Source organism: Cucumis melo, chromosome 12 (assembly GCF_025177605.1).
Source record: "Cucumis melo cultivar AY chromosome 12, USDA_Cmelo_AY_1.0, whole genome shotgun sequence".
Classification (NCBI taxonomy): Eukaryota; Viridiplantae; Streptophyta; class Magnoliopsida; order Cucurbitales; family Cucurbitaceae; genus Cucumis; species Cucumis melo.
Genome location: NC_066868.1, coordinates 23342543 through 23362127, shown reverse-complemented (window position 1 = coordinate 23362127; position 19585 = coordinate 23342543). Strand labels below are relative to the sequence as shown.

The 19585-nt window shown below is 26.0% G+C and overlaps 2 protein-coding genes across 6 annotated transcripts in view; one reads left to right on the top strand and one right to left on the bottom strand.

Moving 5' to 3' along the window:
* LOC103486903 (trihelix transcription factor ENAP2-like) overlaps nt 1–19585 on the bottom strand; it is a 99038-nt gene that overhangs the window by 60891 nt on the left and 18562 nt on the right. The window lies entirely within an intron of this gene.
* Nucleotides 13467–19567, top strand: LOC103503180 (protein LIGHT-DEPENDENT SHORT HYPOCOTYLS 10-like). Of its 5 annotated transcripts, none has more exons than XR_007816229.1 (3): nt 13541–14246; nt 16548–16669; nt 16753–18299. XR_007816229.1 is itself a non-coding variant. In XM_051080569.1 (2 exons), exon 1 carries the CDS (start codon nt 13678–13680, stop codon nt 14230–14232), a length of 555 nt encoding a protein of 184 aa, XP_050936526.1. In that variant the 5' UTR covers nt 13467–13677; the 3' UTR covers nt 14233–14246; nt 19156–19567. The 5 variants fall into 5 exon arrangements, 3 of the variants coding, with proteins under 3 accessions (XP_050936526.1, XP_008465553.2, XP_016903415.2); XR_001764663.2 differs by having other exon boundaries at nt 16544–16669; XM_051080569.1 differs by lacking the exons at nt 16548–16669; nt 16753–18299 and adding an exon at nt 19156–19567 and having other exon boundaries at nt 13467–14246.

Here is a 19585-nt window from a genome sequence, read left to right as displayed (position 1 = left end):
TATAGGGAGGAAGAAATCAAATTTCCTCCACTTTGATACTTTTTCACTGTTTTAATTTGATAACTAGTTGGAAGAATTAATTATGTATTATAGGTGTAATTTAAGATTAAAAAGAGAGAGAGATAATGATGGTGAAATAAAGTGGGATGGGTGAATTTAATTATAATATTAATTTTATAAACATAGAGATGTTATGTCTCTTAAAAGAAGAATAAGTATAAGTAGGGAGAGAAAAAAAAAAAATTAAACTTGAAACCCCAAAAATTAATTGGTTGTGTAGCATAGCATTATGTTCCAATTCTGTCATTTTCGTTTACTTTTCATAAAAAAGAAATTGAAAGAAAACAAAAAAAAAGTTTGTTAGAACAATCTTATAATCTTTACGATTTTTCTTTTCTTTTCTTTCTTTTATATATATATATATATATTTATAAACTTTGAATAATTTTATAAAGAAATAGCTTTTAGAACAGTAAAATTTATTCCACTAACACTAACTTAGTAGTTGTCTTCACTTTAACCACCTTGAATTAAACATAGTTATTAAACTTTTAATTTTGTATACACTAAGTTTATTAGTTAATTAATTTTTTTTTTTTTTTACATTTTTTGAAACTTGTATATGTACTCTAAGCACACAAAAAGAGTTAAGAGGTTTGAGAAGTTTGGGATTCAGTAAACGTAAAGTTATATTTTATATTTAAATAACCCATTTTATTATTGTTTTATTTATTATTACTATTATTGGAAAAAAGATACATTATTAGAGCATCCTTAATAGAGATTAGTGTTATTATCGCTAAATTATAGTATTAGTTACAATTATCTCCTCAAACTTTCTATAACAATAATTAGATCCCTAAATTTTAAAAAGTGTTAAAATTGAATACTCGATCTTACAATAATTTGTAAAAATTAGATCCACAAATGATAAAGATTGAATTCTCAAATTTATATAATTAGTACATACTAGTTATATAAGTTTGAGGACCCAATTTTAAAATTTGGATAAGTTTGATGACATCATTTTTAATTTTTTAAGTTTAATGGAATATAATTGTAATTACCATCGTACTTTATAGGTAATTTTTTACAATTTACCGTATTATTATTTGATTGCATTAGAGTTGTATAAGAGAGAAAGTTCAAAAGTTCTTTTTTTTCTAACCAACTAAATATTTTATAACTTCTCAAGAATATCTTAAATAGAAAACTAAAGTTAGAGATATGAATACCTTTACCCTCCAATTTTTTACCCTAGATCTTTTTTTTGAAGAAAATTAAAGGAAAGAAGTAATTAAACATAGTTGGAAATTCTACTTTAATGACTATAAACATGTTAGATACTTTGATTGCTAACATATTGATATATAAATTGAATTATATTCGTTTTATTATTGAATATAGTTTGATTGTATAAGAAGCACACTCGACAAGAATTCTAACAAATATAACGAATCTAGAATTGAGAGACACGTAAACAAGACTCTTTGTTTTTTACTTCTTTATTATTATTATTATTATTATTATTATTATTATTATTATTATTATTATTATTATTATTGTTGTTGTTGTTGTTGGAAAGTATGAAGATGATTTTGTTATAAAAAAGAAAAAAGAAATTAATAGAGATAATGAGAGAAAATAATGAAATACATTAAAGAGTGTAGGCAAAAACTTAAACTTGGGGCATGAGAAAAGATTGTCGTTGTACTTCCTAATTTAATTTTGTTGTAATTATTGGGGAAGGTGTGTTGTTGTTGTGTATATATATACACTAAGTTTTAATTTAGTTATAATAAAGTCCGGCAACATAATCTTCAATTTCCTCTCTTTTGTCTCCAACACTTTCTCTTAAATTATATTTTAATTCTCCTAAATAATTATATTTTTAATTATTAGAAAAAAAAAATGCATATATGTATGTGAGTTCAGTCCTACATTATTATTATTATATTGTATATATCAAATCAAATCATTAATCAATAGTTTATAAGGTCTCCTTTCCTCCTAATTAATCAAGGCTTATTTGATAATCATTTTATTTGATTTTTTTATCTTGAAAAACTAAATTTATTGACACTTCTTCTAAATCTTTTATTTTTATGTCTACTTTTTGTTTGTATATTTAAATATCAAGTCAAAATTTAAAAATAAAAAAATAAATTATTTTAGCTTTTATTTTTAAAATTTGATTAAGAATGCAACTTTTCTAGTTAGATTGATAGGTAGAAAAATAAAAAGGAAAAAACAAAATAATTACCTAATAGATCTTGGTTTTAAGTTTTAGAAGTTTATTCTAGTTAAACAAATTCATAAATTCTCACTTAAGTTTCAAAACTACTTTTTTCTTTTTTAGCTTTCAAAATTAAGCCACGAAAAATCTAATATTTATAGGTTTAATTTTTAAAATAAACAAAACAAAAAAATCAATTGTTATTTACCAAAATTCTCTACCTCCTCTCTCTCTGTCTATATATAGGGTTAAAGTAAAGGGAAAAAGACTTGATACCAGCCAAATTAAAGGTACATATTTGACCATTTTATAATATACATTAGGAATTGTACATTTATGTAATGATGATATATATACGTAAAGAAGTATGGTATCCTCTTATATTGGTTTTGAAATTACTTAACATCTACAATTGAAAAGAGAGACAAAAAGGAAGGAAGGTTTAGATTCTAGAGGCCACAACCCCCCCCCCCCCCCAACAAATTGCTTTGTATAAAACCTAATTTTTACAAGCCCCCTTTGAGCCTTTTAATCAATCATGTAGTTAATTATAGATTTGAACAAAGTGGTCAAATGGTTGTCTTGTTAACAATTCTTCCAAATCTTTTATAATTGAAGTTATTTTCTCCCAGATCTTTGAATTTATTACATTTTTATACATTTATGAATTATAGGGATAAACTTATCAATGAGAAATTCAACTTTTTTGAATGTCGTAGTCGAGTGTATATAGTACTTGAAAAAGAAATTTAAAAAAGAATTAAAGCATATGCTTTTGTTAATTAATAACTGTTTTATATAATAGTTTCTAAAACCATACGCGTTTTGTAGCCTATTATATCTTGATACATCAAATTTGTGATAGCAGTGATAATTGATGGAAGAAACTCACTTTTTGTCCATTAAAGTATGATTGAATGCTAACTTGTAAGTTGTAACAAAAGAAAAGAAAAGAAAAGAAAAGAAAAGAAAAGAGTCAAATATAAATGAGTACATTAGGAAAGTTGTTTATAAGATCAGTATTAAAGTGACCTACTTTATTTTGAATATAGGATGAGAGAATTTAGGAGGATATTAAACTTAATCAAGACGATAGGATATGAAGATGCCATTAAGAGTGAAATCCAAGGACTCCTAAATTAAATATTGGATATACTTTACTTTTGAGGAATATTTTACCACATATCCAATAAATTATAGCTCTTTTTAAACATAGTAAAATAAAATAAATTAAAATATTTATAAAATATATAAAAATATTACGATCGTCGGCCATCTAACCTAAATTAACCTAAATTATGATCAACTATTATTTTGTGTCTATATATATCATGATAGATATAAATAGATTGCGTTATTTTTTTATATTTATAAATATTTTCAAAAATTTCTGCTATTTAAAATAATTTACCTTTAAATTTATTTTATCAATAATTAAAAAACACAAATTTTGTAATACAATTGAATGGAATTTCAAATCAATTAAGCTACTTCTCACTTTGAAATGAATTTTTATAATAACTCAAGCAGCTTAAAGTTTATTTAATTTTAATTTTGGATATTTTTATTTTTTAATTTTAATCTCTAACTTTTCATAAATCTTAAATTTATCGTATAGGGTTAATTTTCAACTAAATTGACTAAATAATAATAATATTTTTCATGCAAGAAAATAAAAAAAAAAAGAATATATTTTCCAATTTGATAGATAACAATTTTTTATAAAAAAAACAAATAATAACTAAATTGAAACTAAATTTAAAATTAATATATGATCTAAAATTGAACAAATTTAAAAATATTATAATCAAAATGATATTTTAAAGAGCATCATCCATGCATTAAAGATATAAGTCTTATGTATTTTATCCACTTTCTTCTATTGACACATCTTTGAAACTTCTTTTTTCATAACACATTTTCACACGTTTATTTCCACAAGCTTTTTTTTTTTTTTTTTTTTTTTGTTTCAGAAATAAATTTCACTAATTTCTCTTTCAACCAATTTCTTTTTCCATTCTTTCTTTACAAGTATAATTATTTCTCATCAATTTCTTTTGACCTACATTTTTCTCACTTTCTTTCGTTTCATAATTCATATTATTCTTCATTTATTCTTTTGTCTATTTATTTTTTACACTAGTGATTCCTTAATTAATCTAAGATCCAATTCTCTTGCTTCACTTAAATTTCATACAAGAAAACGAACCTAAGAAAGTACTTTAGTAGTAGGAAATTTTCATTTAATTGTAGCACTCTTAAATATCCTCTATTGATTGAGGTGGACTTTAAAATCGAAAAAAATATTTTTTTTCCTTTTCTTTTTTCTTTAATTCAAAGTTATTCTACTCACTTAATTTTACCTAACAAAAGATCAAAATTGAATAGTCACCCTGCACAATTCGACATTCAAACTAACAATCATATTCTAGAGAGCTAGAGAATTTGAGATCTATTTTACCTTGCTTCAAATGTTATGAGTCATCTTGATTACATAGAAATATGTTTTATAACAATTGTTTTCTAATCAACTTCTAGCGAATTATCAAATCGTTTGAATAATCAATTTTTGGATTTATTCATCACTAGGTAGTACTCAAGCGTATGTACAATTCAATTACTTAGGCACGATCTTTTACCTTCATCTAGTCACTCCTCAAGCTTTATAGTAGCCTCGCGTATGGGCCGGCCTCCATATTTATACATTATTTTTCTCTCCAAGAGCTTTCATAAGTTCCATTTTTGACGGTAAGAGTTGGTTTTTATGGTTTTAGTTGATCTTATGATGGGAACGTAACTAATCTATTCAATTAGCTTACATACTTGATAAAATAGAGTGCTTTTCTTAATCTCTTAAAATAGATCATTGAGTCATTCCCTCATATAGCTAAATGCTAAGTCATATTTTTTAGATTACTTAGTGTCTCCTTTGGAGTAGTAGCTATTTATAGATTCTTACTTTAATACGTATATGCACTTGTAGTTACGTGTAACATCAGGTTTGTCAGAGACATTTTTGACACTTTAAGATTACAGATTATTTCTCACTTTATGTATATATCCACCAATTTTGGTTGGGACTGAAACACCAAATCATTAACCTTTTTTTCTTTTAGACCAGTGTTCTCATGTATATACACCTCCTTCTAATATATTTTATAAACTTGGATCCATTGGTAGACTATTAAATAGATATTTTTTTCCAAAAATGTAAAAACATGATGCTCACGTTTGAGAAAACTAGTAACTAACGTGAGTGCAAGACATGTCTTCTCAAGTTTGAAAGTAACTTTTAACAGTTAAAATTACAAAAGTGATGGTGACATAAAAAGGGAAGAAAATACATGAAGATAATATAGAAAATGAAGCTAAAAAGTTCAGGTAAATGTGTGTGTGTCGACCTAAAGGCCATATAAGACAAGGTGAATTGGGGTTTCATGCATCTTTCAAATTATTTAATACTTTAAATTCTTTTTAATAATATTATAAAAAAAAGTTGTTTAATTTAAGTAACAATGGTAAAAGTAGCCTCTATATGTATATACATATACAATGATATACTTTGTATATTTAGCATATCACATTTTTGTTATGGATCGGTCAATTATTTATACTAAGATTTGTTTGTCACCAAGTGTTCATGCATTTGTTATTGTTTGTAGATACTTGATTTGAATCTTTATTACTACAACTGATATACCATATATATCTGCAAGTTAGTATAAGGGTACACTCGAAACAATAAAAGAAAAAAAAAATCAAATATAAAAGAGCATCCAAAACTCATAAGAAAAGGGCAAAAAGTAGGAAGAATATGACTTTGACATGAAATCTCGAAAAACCATGTCTTAAATGACATTCAAAACTAAAATATTTAGATAAGGATAACCTAAGAGATGTATTGAACATCTCAAGCATCTTTATATTATTACGAAATAGAATAATCAAAATGTTTGTCTTAAGATTATAGATTCTCACGTAACAAACGACCACTTAAACAAAATATGTCGATGAAGTATACTTTGGAATAGTTTGGATAATAACATCATCTACAATCTAAATCTTAAAAAAAAATATTAAAATCGTTAAAACATTATGTTTGATAGACCATGATGAATTATTAAATATTTATTAGATTTAGTCTCTATTTTTTTAAATTTTCTACTTTAAAATTTTAAACCTAAACTCTTTTCATTCGTTGAAATTTGTATTTATTTAATTTATTAACTTTCAAAATTCCAAACTTAATTTATAGGCTTTCAAAATATAAACTTACGAAACTCTAGACAATCCAAGAAAATAATAATAATAAAAGAAAGAAATTTTCTATTCTTTTTTAATGTTAGAATATTTAGCATAAAAACTTTAAATCTATATATAATAGATTAATCCAAGATTGTTCTAGCAAAATTGTAAGAATAAGTTATACACCAGATTTCATCTTCGATTAATTGATGATGGCTATAAAATGACTATTGTCTGGGGGCTATAAAATAACTATTTGTCTTTCTCAACTAAAACTTTGAATGTCCTTGTGAGATATTTCTCTTGATGGGATACAAGAATGACCGAGTGCTCATTGTTTTGGTATATATATATATTGGAGATCATAGTCCGATCCTAAGTCACTCTATACACTAGTTCAATTAGGATCACCATTAAACCCTAATCAATCTATAAGAATAGACTTCTACTTATTTAGTCCATACTCAATTATAAATCTTGAACCTTAATTAAATAGATCGCATAATAGACTTTATTTAATAAAATAACCCAACGTGATAAATCATTAATTCATACACATAACCCATATTATTTAAATACATCTAACAAGAATGACTAGAATATTATCTAACACCTCGAGTGATTAACACAAAATCTAGGGGCAACATACTTTGATGAGGAGCAATGCCTCCAAAGCCAAAACTATATACAAATAATATGCAAGTTACAATTTTGGGCCTAGAGTTTAAAGCCGTGACATGTCTAAAAACCTTTTAATTCCTTCGTGTTTTCTCGTAGTCTCTTCAAATAATAGAATTGCTCTCTTATTCTACGTATTAAGATCTCATTAGATAATCGAAGTAAGAAGAACAACAAACATAAATCACAAACATTTAGAGAGGCTAAACTTTATGACTCAACGTTTCAAAAGAGTGGTATATATATATACACACACAAAAGAGTATATTAAATGATTATATTTAGGAAAGAAAATATCTGAATTCCCCAAAAACTCCGACAATGGGGTTAAGTTTAGGTGTGAGAAATAAAGTTAATTGTACAAAACACAAAAGAAAAGAGAGGAAAGGAAAGGAATGGTGTTAGAAAAATTGGTAAGGGTAAGGACACAAAATTATCCAAATTATGAAAAGTGGCAAACCTTAAATTAAATTAAATATAGAGTTTTAATTTAAAATGAAAGTTGATTGCATTATTGGCCCTTTAACTTTTGCTAATTTAAAACCCACCCCAAGTCTATCACACCGGAGGCCTTGTTTTGGGTTTGGATGGTAATAAAATGGCATTCCCCAAATCACGAGTTCCACAGTATTATATATCAATTATTAAAAACGCGTTTTTATTTTTTATTTTTTCTTTTTTCTTTTTTATTTTCCATTGTCAATCATTAATTTTAGGAAAATGACATCCATCTCCACTAACTTCTCATTTCCTTAATCACACTTTTCATTCTTTAATGCATAAAAGTTTTTATTCCCTATTATTTGCTTTTTTTTAATTTTCAATATATTAAACCCCCCCTTATATTTCATGTTTTTCTTCTTCTTCTTCTTTCAATTTAGTCTTTAAATTATTATCATTTTATTTTAGTTTTGAGGCTATGATTCACGTTTTCTAATTTCTAATCTTCATTTTTCTCTTAAGTAATTATTTTGTGTTTATGTATGGTTTTTAATAATTTTGTGTAACCGTGATAAACAAAAATAGTGGAACTTAATTAATTTTAAGACTAAAAGATTAAGGTTAAAAATATAAGTTTTGAAACGTATGAACTAAGTTGAAACAAAACTTAAATCTCGAGAATAAAATGGTAAGAAACTGAAACTAATAAATTAAACTCAAATCAAACCGAAAACCTAAAAAGTAAGAGTGCATTTGGATTATCTATAAAAGGAATATATATTTTCAAGAATATATTTTCTTTTAAACACTTTCTTTAGATTGAATTTAAAATTTAAATACTTGGCATGTTTTGTAAGATAATTTTATAAGGGTTTATATACATAATTTTATTTTTTTAAAAAACTATTTTCTCAAATTTTGGTTATGAGTGTTATCTTTAAAATGAAATATTTCTTAATTTCATTGTTTGAAAATGCATTTTGAAAAGTTACCAAACAACTCAAATTTTTTAAAATGATATTTTTTTTTTCAAATTTAAACACTTTAAGAGGTAATCCAAACGCATCCTGAATGTGTAACATTTTGAAATATTACAAATGAAATGAAAACTAAACTTTAGGATGGTTATCAAACGAAGATTAATGCTACAAATGTTAAATGAATTTCTTTTCGGATTAAATAATTATAAATTTGTATATTGTCTATTTAATCTTTGAAGAACTTCTTAAAAGTGTCAGAATAGGTCTTTGAAGTTTTCTATTTTATATCACACAGAACTAAAAGTTTAAAAATCCAAACCAATTTTTTTTAAAGGTAACTGTTTATTATCGTGATACTATTTATGTTTTATGAGGCAACCAAGATCCGATTTGTCTCATGAAATTAGAAATTCATAAATGGATTGAGAAAGTTTCAATTAAAAGAATATTTTGAATTATGAATTTGAAACAGTAAAGAAAAAAAAAGAAGAAAAAGAAATGAGAGAAATGGAGAGAGAGATGAAGGATTTGTATGATGAACAGTGAAAATGAATAAATGAATGAATGGTACAAAGAGAATTCATGATGAAGATGCTGACATTTAGCTTAAAATTTTAGAACTACAAATTGAAGTTTGTCACTGTTATTATATAACTTTTATGCTCATTATAGAAATTGTTGGGAAAGCCAAAAAGATGACACATGAAAACCAACAAACTCTTTTTTTTTTTTTATTATTATTTACATTATACAAAATACCCTTCCATTTTCTTTTTTTTTTTTCAAAATTAGTTCAACACATATTTAGTTTTAGATGAAACGGTTAAAGTTTTGTTTTAAAAATATTCTTTTGACTATCGAAAAGTTTCATAAATATACTTAACTTTAAAAAAATTAAAAGTACTCTTAGTGAAGTAAGCAAGATTATTTGGACTTAGAACTATAATTTTAAAATTTCGTCCATATGATGATATTTCAATTGATGTTTTACAATTGAGATATATTCATTAAAATCAAAATTTCTGTAATTTAAGATATATCCGTTAACATCAATATGTTAAACCTTGATTAAAACATAAAATTACATAAAATCTCACAAAGTTCTAAAATAAAAATATCTCCTTAAAACATAGTAACACAATAATTATTAGTTAAACAAAAAAAGGCTTACACTAATAGATCTATCAGACTATTATTGTGTGTTAATAGTCACTATATTTTTTATTTGACAATTAGTTGTATGTTAATTACAACAATAATTATAAAGATTGATTGTATTCGTTATCTATTATTGTGTGTTAATAGTCAAATAATTTTAAAACTATGGTTTTAACTTAAGACTTAGGTTTTTATTTTGGTTGGTGAGAAGATTGTCGTAAAATTTGAATCAATGAACGTATTTTTCAACTCTTTTTAAGCTCGATGTTATTTATGAAACTTTTTCAACAGTTAAAAGGTATTTTTGAAACAAAACTTTAATAATTTCCATCCAAAAGTAACTATAAGATATTTTTTTGCATAAGCTATAAAGCTCATGGTATTTTGTGTAATTTGACCTTTTTTTAACCTGTTTTAGTTATGTGGTTTTAACTTTATGATATTCTTTTACCGTGAAATTTTAAAAATCGTGAAAGAAACTAGAATGTTTAGCTCGTTCCCTTTCCCTAAGATTTTGAATATGAAATTTTGTTATATTTTGTAAATATTTTAATTTATTTTTTTAATATTTAAAATAGTATTTCAAGAATATAATTTTTGTCTATACAAATAAATTATAGAATTAGAAGATATATTTAATATTGTTGTCGTTTTCGTTTTCTTTTTATCTCAAAAGATACTTTATTAATTTTTAATTTGTTGGATATAATTCAAATCATAGTCAAATTAACACAACAAAGGAGAGACAAAATAAGAATAAAAAGACTTAAATCAAACTTTGGTTTCCAACTTCAAAACTAACCCCAATCTTTTTGTAAAATTAGTTTCTACTAAATTGTTGTAAATATTATAATTAAACCCTCAAGTCCAAACATTTATTGGCTACAAGAACTAGGACCATGGACATATCATTGATAGTCATAGTGCTATTACATATCTTTTTCTTTCTTTCTTTCTTTTTTTGTCATATGATTTTAAAGTTATTGATTCTTTGAAATATTAAAAAGATTTAACCAAAAAAAAAAAAAAAGAAGTTAATATTAACTATTCTAAAAATATAACATTCTAATACACTACATGTTTTTCAAACAATATCATGTTTTTAAGTCGACGGGTAAAGTTAAATTTAATATTATATTAACAACTCTAACAAAATATGATTGATATGTTTTCAAAATTTTAATTTTTAAGTGAGATATTACCTAATTTGTGGGATTTGCTTTTAGTTTTTTCTTGAATAGAAATTGATGATTAAATATAATAAATTTCAATTAAAAATATGAATGAGGGGATCCTACGACAAAAAGAAATGGTGTATCTTAATTAGATTAGGTAATCTTCATTAGCATCTAGTTGCTTAAATAACAATTAATATTCCATCATTAGACCAAAGCAAGGAGATGGAGAGATAAGTGTTAATGAACTTATAGAAAAAAGAGAGAGAGAAAATATATATATATATATATATATATATATATATATATATATATATATATATATATATATATATAATAACAAAGACCATATATGTAATGAATTCTTTTTTTATCTAAATAGAGAAGGATTCCATTACAACAAAATGTCTTACATATGTATTATTCTATTTAATTAAAATATTAAATCTAAAGTTAGACCCTAAGACCCGAATAATCAAAGGGGGGTAAAATGTAAATATTATTCTTTTACCCACGGTGAAATTAAACCATATATATATATATATTGTGAATTTGATTGTACGGTTTTGTTTAGATTAACTTTTTATTTAGTTAAAAAAAAATCTTCTTTTTTCCTTACTTAAAAAGGTTTTTTTTAGCCTTTAGAATGTTAATCTAATAAAATAGGTTTTATTTTTTAAGGCATGGGGAAGTATTGATATAAATAAATTTATCGTAATCTATTAGTTTATAATTTTTGGTCAATTTGTGATTCAATATAAATACCATAATAAGAAGTCTTGTCTTCGAACTAATGTAGTGTGTTGTCTTTTTTCTCTCTCATTTAATATTGATTTTTTTTGTTGGACATTTTATAAATTTAATTTCCAAATCCACGTTGCGAAGGGAAATCTAAGTATTGATATAACTAAATTAATGTAAATTAAAATTCTAATATATGTGGTTTGGAGAAATTCAAATTTTAGTATATGTGTGATAAGTAGTTGCAAATATAGAAATTAGATTCAAATTGTTAACATATATATAACAATATTTTTAAAAATTGCATATATAGCAAAATCTGTCAAAAGTCTATCAATGATAGAAGTCTATTATATTGTTAGAAAATATTGCAAATATTGGTCTATCACTTGTAGACCCTAAAATTCTATCAGTGGTAGAAGTCTATCGTTAATAGACTTTGCTACTTTTGCAATTGTTTAAAAAAATTGCTATGCGCACTTGATTATTAATCCCTAAATAATTGCTCTAGAGTATATAGTCTCTATCTAAGTAGTCTGTGTGGCTTGATAAAGTCTTTCTATGTAGTCCCTACTTTGGAAACTATTTATGAGAGTTCTATCGAGAGAACAATTACTCCGGGTGTAGTTTTTTTTTCACTAGACTCACCAACCAATCTAGATTTTGATCACTTCTATCCGTGCTAGCCCATTATATTAGAATTCTCACTTTCACTTACTATTTTCACCTTCATCTCACCAAAGCTCCATCCCATTTTTGCACAATAGGGTTATGAAAACCATGATCCGTGGCTCAAAATGCATCACACTAATGTTATTAAAGTTTCTAAATTGTGTGAAATAAGAGTGGTACCAAAAATACCCATGATTTTATAATAAAAAATAAAAAGTTGAGGTAAAAGAAAGATTGCAATTCTAAATGCTCCATAAATAAATATAGAAATTAAATTCTATTTATAAACCATAGAAACTAAACCATAACTTTTTTTTTCATATAATAGGGATCAAATTTGCAACATAACCATGATTTAACTAACCTATATCAACTTAAGTTTTTAGTTCATTTATAATTTAACAAAAATAGATAATTAAAGAATTGTTTTTACATAATGAACATGAACTCAATTGAATTGATTTAGGTATATATGCTGTGAACAAAAATCTCCTCTTTCTCCTTCCAAATATAGAGTTGAACTCAACCAACAAAAAAAAAAAAAAAAAAAAAAAAAAAAAGAAAGAAAGAAAGAAAGAAAGAAGAAAAAAAAGTGGGTTTGTCCGTAGATGATGCTTAGTAAAGAAGAAAGATTTAAGTAGGGATTATTATGAAGTTAATGTCAATGAATAGTATAATTCCCCTTTTGATTTGCAAGAAAAAAAATTAAAACTTGTGAAATAAGACTAATTACACACACCAAATCTAACAGCTAGCCACCACCGACAGCCTCCCCACTGCCTTGAGAATTATTAGCAAAAAATATTAAAAGGAAAAAAAAAAAACTCATTATTCCAAAATTATAATAATAACAACAATGATAAATAAATCTTGTACGTATATATATATATATATATATATATATATGATGACAGAAATACATAATTATAGTGGAATTTTCAAAAGAAATTGATAGAAAAAATAAATAAAGAAATAGATAGGGGAAGTGGGTAAAATAATAACAATAATAATAATAATAATAATAATAATAATAATAATAATAATAATAATAATAATACAAAAGAATAAAATTTTTCTTTTTTTAAAAAACAAAAAGCACCTTCATAGGCCCCATGTACTGTCCCCTCTCAGGATGGGATTTTCATCTTTCTTCTCCACTGCAATAAAAACCCTTTTTTTTTTTTTTTAACCTTCAAATTTTCCAACTTTATTAATTATTTTTCTCTTTCTTTTTTATCAATTTGTCATTTCTTGCCAAATTTGCTTAAGAATTTCTAGCCTTCCTTCTCCTATTTCTTTCTCTCTCTCTCTCTCTCTCTCTTTCTCTCTCGATCTGAAAATCGATCATATCATGTCAACCGAAGCTAGAAAAGATCCGACTGAAGCCGGGTCATCGTCGAGAACGACGACGACGACGACGACGGCGGCGTTGAGTCGGTACGAGTCACAAAAACGACGTGATTGGAACACGTTCGGACAGTATCTGAAAAATCAAACGCCGCCGGTTTCACTGTCGCAGTGTAACTGCAACCACGTGCTGGAATTCTTGAGGTACTTGGATCAGTTCGGAAAGACTAAGGTTCATTTACATGGGTGTGTTTTCTTCGGGCAGCCTGACCCACCTGCCCCTTGTACCTGCCCACTCCGTCAAGCATGGGGAAGTCTCGACGCGCTGATCGGACGTCTTCGAGCGGCGTACGAAGAACACGGCGGATCGCCTGAAACAAATCCTTTCGGAAATGGAGCCATTCGTGTTTATTTAAGGGAAGTTAAGGAGTGTCAAGCTAAAGCAAGAGGAATTCCGTACAAGAAAAAGAAGAGAAAAAGAACTCAATTGAAATCCAACGATGATGATATCAACAACAACAACAACAACAACAAACAACCCATCAAGCATCTCCCTTGATTCAATTTATCCTGGTAAATAAAATTTCCATTTCCATTTAATTTTCATATCTATATAGTTTATTTTCTTTATTAAAATACCCCAATAATTAGCCTTTAAAATAGACTTCATTTTTACAAACCAATAATTGATTCATAACATACATACCTGGGAATAATAATCAAATAAAAGCTCATAATATCTATTTGGAGTTAGTTGTAAGGAAGAAAAGGGGGGAAATCAAATTCAAAAACCCTAGAGATAACGTAACTCGAATTAAGAACAAAACCCTAATTTTGATATAGGATATAATCAATTAGTAATTAAAACACAGAATTTTTTTTCCCACAAAATCAGAAGCTACTGTATGAATTTTGGAACCGTACTCTCTCTCTCTCTCTCTCTCTCTCTCTCTCTCTCTCTCTCTCTCTCTCTCTCTCTCTCTCTCTCTCTCTCAAATCAAACAAAGGACTTTTATTTTTTTTTTTTTTTTTTATGATTGACTTAATTAAATACTTCATTTAAATTCTCACCTTTTACTAGTTTTTGGCTCTTTTGTGATTCTGTGCGATTTTGTGCTCCCCATGCATGGATGGAAATGGAATGACCATATAATATAAAATATATACACACATTGATATGATATGATATATTTCTGTGTGTGTATATATATTTGCATGTGAATTTTCCTTCGTTTATATAGTGTTTATGCTGTTTTTATTCTTCACCTTAATTTAATTTTATAAATTCATTCTGTTTTCTTTTCTCAGCTTAAAACTGTGCATTATTTTGTTCTATATTTAACAAACAGAACCCACCTATATTCAAAAATAAAAAGAAAAAGAAAAGAAAAATAAAAGTTGAAATAAGTGTTCCCCTTTTTTCTGTCTCTTTGATTGATTTATGTATGAATCAATGGAACATCATGGGAACTTTGTTCCTAAATAGTGATTTCCTTTTTTTGTCTCAAAGTTTTGGATGGTATAACCAGTAAGAGATCGATGTGTTTTTTCTTCTTTTTTTTTTCCCCTTTGTACTCATTTTTATACCAATTTTAAGTTGACGATGGATAATCTTTTTCTTTTTTCGTATAAATTATCTTAACTAAGAATTCAATCACTAACTTCAAATTTGATATGATAAACACTATTTCAGTTGAATTATACTTATTTTAATAGATATTCTTCGAGATTGATAACACAAACAAACATCATCTCGATCGGTTATTTTCAAGTTTTTTTAATTAAAAAAATTAATGGTTTTAAAGTATAAATTATGATTAGTATTTTATTTTCTGTGACAAATATGGATTTGTGTTCTTTTTTATTTTAATTTTCTTAAGATATTCTAGTTTTCTGGTTTAGATTATAAAAGCCTTCTTAACCATTAACATAAGATTCTTCAACAGTGGAGACTTTGGGTAAAGTTCATTTAAACAGAATTAATTAGTGCATGTTGATAGAATTAAATGTTAATTATCAGATCTTTTTGTGTAATCTAATTAATCTATTTAACATGATATTTAGAAATGGTTGTTGTGAGATTAAAGATTTGATTTACCTTTTTTGTTTCAGTGTTAGTTGCCTTATTGCTATTGCATTAGAAGAAGTTTCATCATTAAGATTAATGGTTGACAGATTTGTGGTCATTAATTGTTTTAGTCTATGTTTTCTAAAAATGAAAACCTTTAAATAAATAAACTCAACAACAGAAAATTTTGCTTTCAACATTTTGGACCTATTAATTGGTATCTGATCTAAAATTAGTTCTTTTCTTATTCTAAGAAAGAATGGAAATAGGAAATATTAATTAGCTTGACATTATTGGATTATGAAAGCCATTAAAACTATATTTCTAGATATATATAAATCTTTAAAGCAGAAGAACTTTTTAGAAAAGATTGTACCGTTGGGTTTAATGTTTACAAAATTTCTTTCAACTATTGTATTTTCTAGGACATGGGCATATGCATCTGCCTCAACTTTTTTTTTTTTTAAGGAGAAAATTCAAATTTCCTATATGTTTTAGTTGATGTTATATATCTTTGATTTTTTATTTTTGTAAAGTTTCAAATATATGCAATTCTATATTTGGTTGATGTTGTTCTTTTTAAAGTTTATTGATAAAAGTATAAGGAATAATCTCCACAATGTTATGATATTATTCACTTTAGATTTAACTCTCCATGGCTTTGTTTTTGAAATTACCTAAAAGACTTCATGTCTATAGAGATTGTTGTTCTCATCCATATATCATATAGAGATTCTCTTTCTTTCTTGTCAAATGTGAGACCTTTTCTATCTATCTAACAATCCTCTCTCTTTGAACAAAGTAAGAGGGCTTGAGGTTCTCTCCAAACAAATCTATTCACTCCCAACAATGAGAGCTCGTCAATTCTCAATTCTAAAGTAAATATCCAAGTAGAGAACGAGCAGAGATTACACTTCCTCTTTTTAAGGTGAGTAGGAAACACCTTAGAAGAAATGAGGCTCACTAGTTTTCTCTATTCCAAAATCTGAAGATTTGTGTTATGATATATAGGTTTAAGTCGACTCTAATAAAGTGACAAAAATAAGGGACTTCCACAATGGTACAACATTGTTTACTTTTAGCATAATCACTCAAAAACCTCATATTGATGAAGTTTATTACTCTCAATTATATATAATTAATCTCTTCTTTTTCTGAGTATCGTAGATCTTTGTTTGGACTCCTATCCATGTCATTGTTAGGGACAATAACTCACCACTATCTTCACAATTATATGATATATATGTCTACTTCAGACAATACATAAGCTCACATGTCTTTATATAGCCAATGACCACTAAGTCTCTCCCCTCAAATGATTATCTATCCATCGATCTAACTCGATCCTTATCTAGGTCAACTCCTAAATGTTCGCTAGAGCACACAACATAATCAATAGAGCCTGTCCCCTTTAGGCATAAGCCAACATGGTTTTAGTTTTGATTTTCACCGAGAAGAGCTCATGAGAATTGATATTGTTTCACATGCATAAACATAATTCTCCTTCGCTCTGGCCACCATGGGACTAGTTACATTACCAATATATATTTTTTTTTTGAAACTCAATCTAAACTTAAATAATTAAAACATTATTTACCCCAAATAAGAGGTTAAAGAGATTCGAATTCTTCTCACTTACCAAATTATGTCCAAAGTACAAAAAGAAAAAAAAAAAAAAAAAAGCTCCTATTTTAACTCCTCTAATTAGGGAAGAGGAAATTGAATCCAAGATATAATAGACGAAGTTACATTGAACAACCCAACCTCATGGAGAAGTTATATTTGATTTATGGATAACATGCATGTATTTGTAGTTTATTAAGTTGGTACCTTTTTTACATTTTAAATCTTATTAGGCCTTGAAATCTAACATAAATAGATGTGAAATTTTAATTGGGTTTTTCTTAGATTTCAAAGAGTAGAATAAACTTTATTTTTAAATGTTCCTATTTTAATTTGGATTTCTTAGAATATACAATACCTTATTATTTTTTTAAAATTGGTATTATTTAATGAAAAAACAAATATTTCTTCAATAAAAATATAGTATAATTTACAACAATGACATTTTAAATTCCTATGCCTATAATTTGTGGTACATCTGATAAATTTTACAATAATTATATTTCTGTTTGAAAGTTCAAATTTCTCACTCAAATTTTTTAACTAAAAAAAAATTCTTATTAATTTCAAATCAATTTAACTCGATAAAAAAAATCTCTGAAAAATTGAATTTAAGAAAAATAAATAAAAGATTTTAATTCTTTTTACCAACCCTTTGCTGTTCTTAACAATTATAGCAAATATAGGAAAAGCTTCGTATTTCTTTGATTGTGGTCTAGTGTGAGGAGTTTAGCTAGCTAGATTATCTTTTTTTCTTTTAAGAAAATAGAAAACTATTACCTTGACTCAGCTTATATATCAGAGAAAATGTTTAGCAAAACCATTAACTTTTTTAACCAGACACAAATAGAAGATAGAGATCAGGAGGTGTACCCAATCACTAGCACCTTTGTCGACTCTTAAATCCATACAAAACAAAACTTCATTATCACAAATTAAAAAGAGTCAGGTAAAAAAGAAAAGAGAGAGATCAGAGGAAAAGCTTCCAATGTGAAGCCATGGAAGATATATAAATCATTAACTCTACTAAAAAGAAAACTAAGCCAACCTAAATTTTATCAGAAATTTGAAAGAGTCAAGGAAAGCTGAGTTATTGGTAAAAATCTTAAACCAATCAAATGAATTCATTTGCTAAAGCATCATTGTTAGAACAATATACTAAAAAGATCACATTTATATATATATGTCCTTACTTTAGCTTCACTTTTTCAATCTATAGTAAGAAGTTAAACTAAAAAAAATAAGAGATGTTAATTAAAATTTAAGCTTCCATGATAATATTTCCCTTTCATTTCTTATACTTAATATATTTTATAGGTTGGATGTCATATTAATTATTAAGATTCTAAAACTACAATTAGAGAGTGCTAAAACATAGATTTAAATATATCTACACCCTAAAACCTACCCATTCAAAGTGTGTCCATGTTGTTATTTAACCATCACTTATACTTTAATTTTCTTTTTCATTTTTCTTAAGCGAAAGGAAAGAAGTGTCATATACTTTTGTTGTTTTTAAAATTTAAATACTTATCGAACGAGAATGTAAAATTGTCTATAAAACCAAAAAGAGCTCGCTCTACTCCCAAATCTCTAAACTTTAGTTTCTTGATATTTTGTTAGGGTTTTACTCTAGAATAGCAATAGAGAATATCTCCCATTGTATTGTTGCTTATTTATCAAAATATATTCTATTGCATTAATTGTAGCAACATTATTAAGATATATTGATCTATAAGAATCTAATATTTATTAAAGTTAAAAAATATATCACTTTTCTTTTAATTTCAGGACAAGAAAGCAACCGATCAAGAGTGTATAAATGTGGAACGAGTTGAAGGGTTTTTTTTTTCTATATGATAAATTAAAATACTTATGTTATTGTAGAGTTAATTATATAAAGAAATAGAGAATTTGAATAAAAAAAGATTAAATTAGAATATAGTAATGTAGCAAAAGGTAGCTAAGCAAGCAATGTGTTTGCTCCCATTTTAGTTGTTAATTTAAAAAAAAAAAAAAAAAAAAAAAAAAAAAAAAAAAAAAGCCCCAAACTTTGTAGGTTCACTTTTTAATTATTCCATATTAGAAGGTCACAAACCAAGGTACTATACATTGTCAGTTTTACCCTTCACATTTAAGAAGAAAATTGTCCTTTCAATTCTCCAATTTTCATAAAATATCATCTTCTACATTATTTTTTTTTTATACATCATTTTAATAA

Coding starts and splice junctions, on each gene's coding strand:
- LOC103503180 (XM_051080569.1), top strand. CDS start 13,678: ATGTCAACCGAAGCTAGAAAAGATCCGACTGAAGCCGGGTCATCGTCG.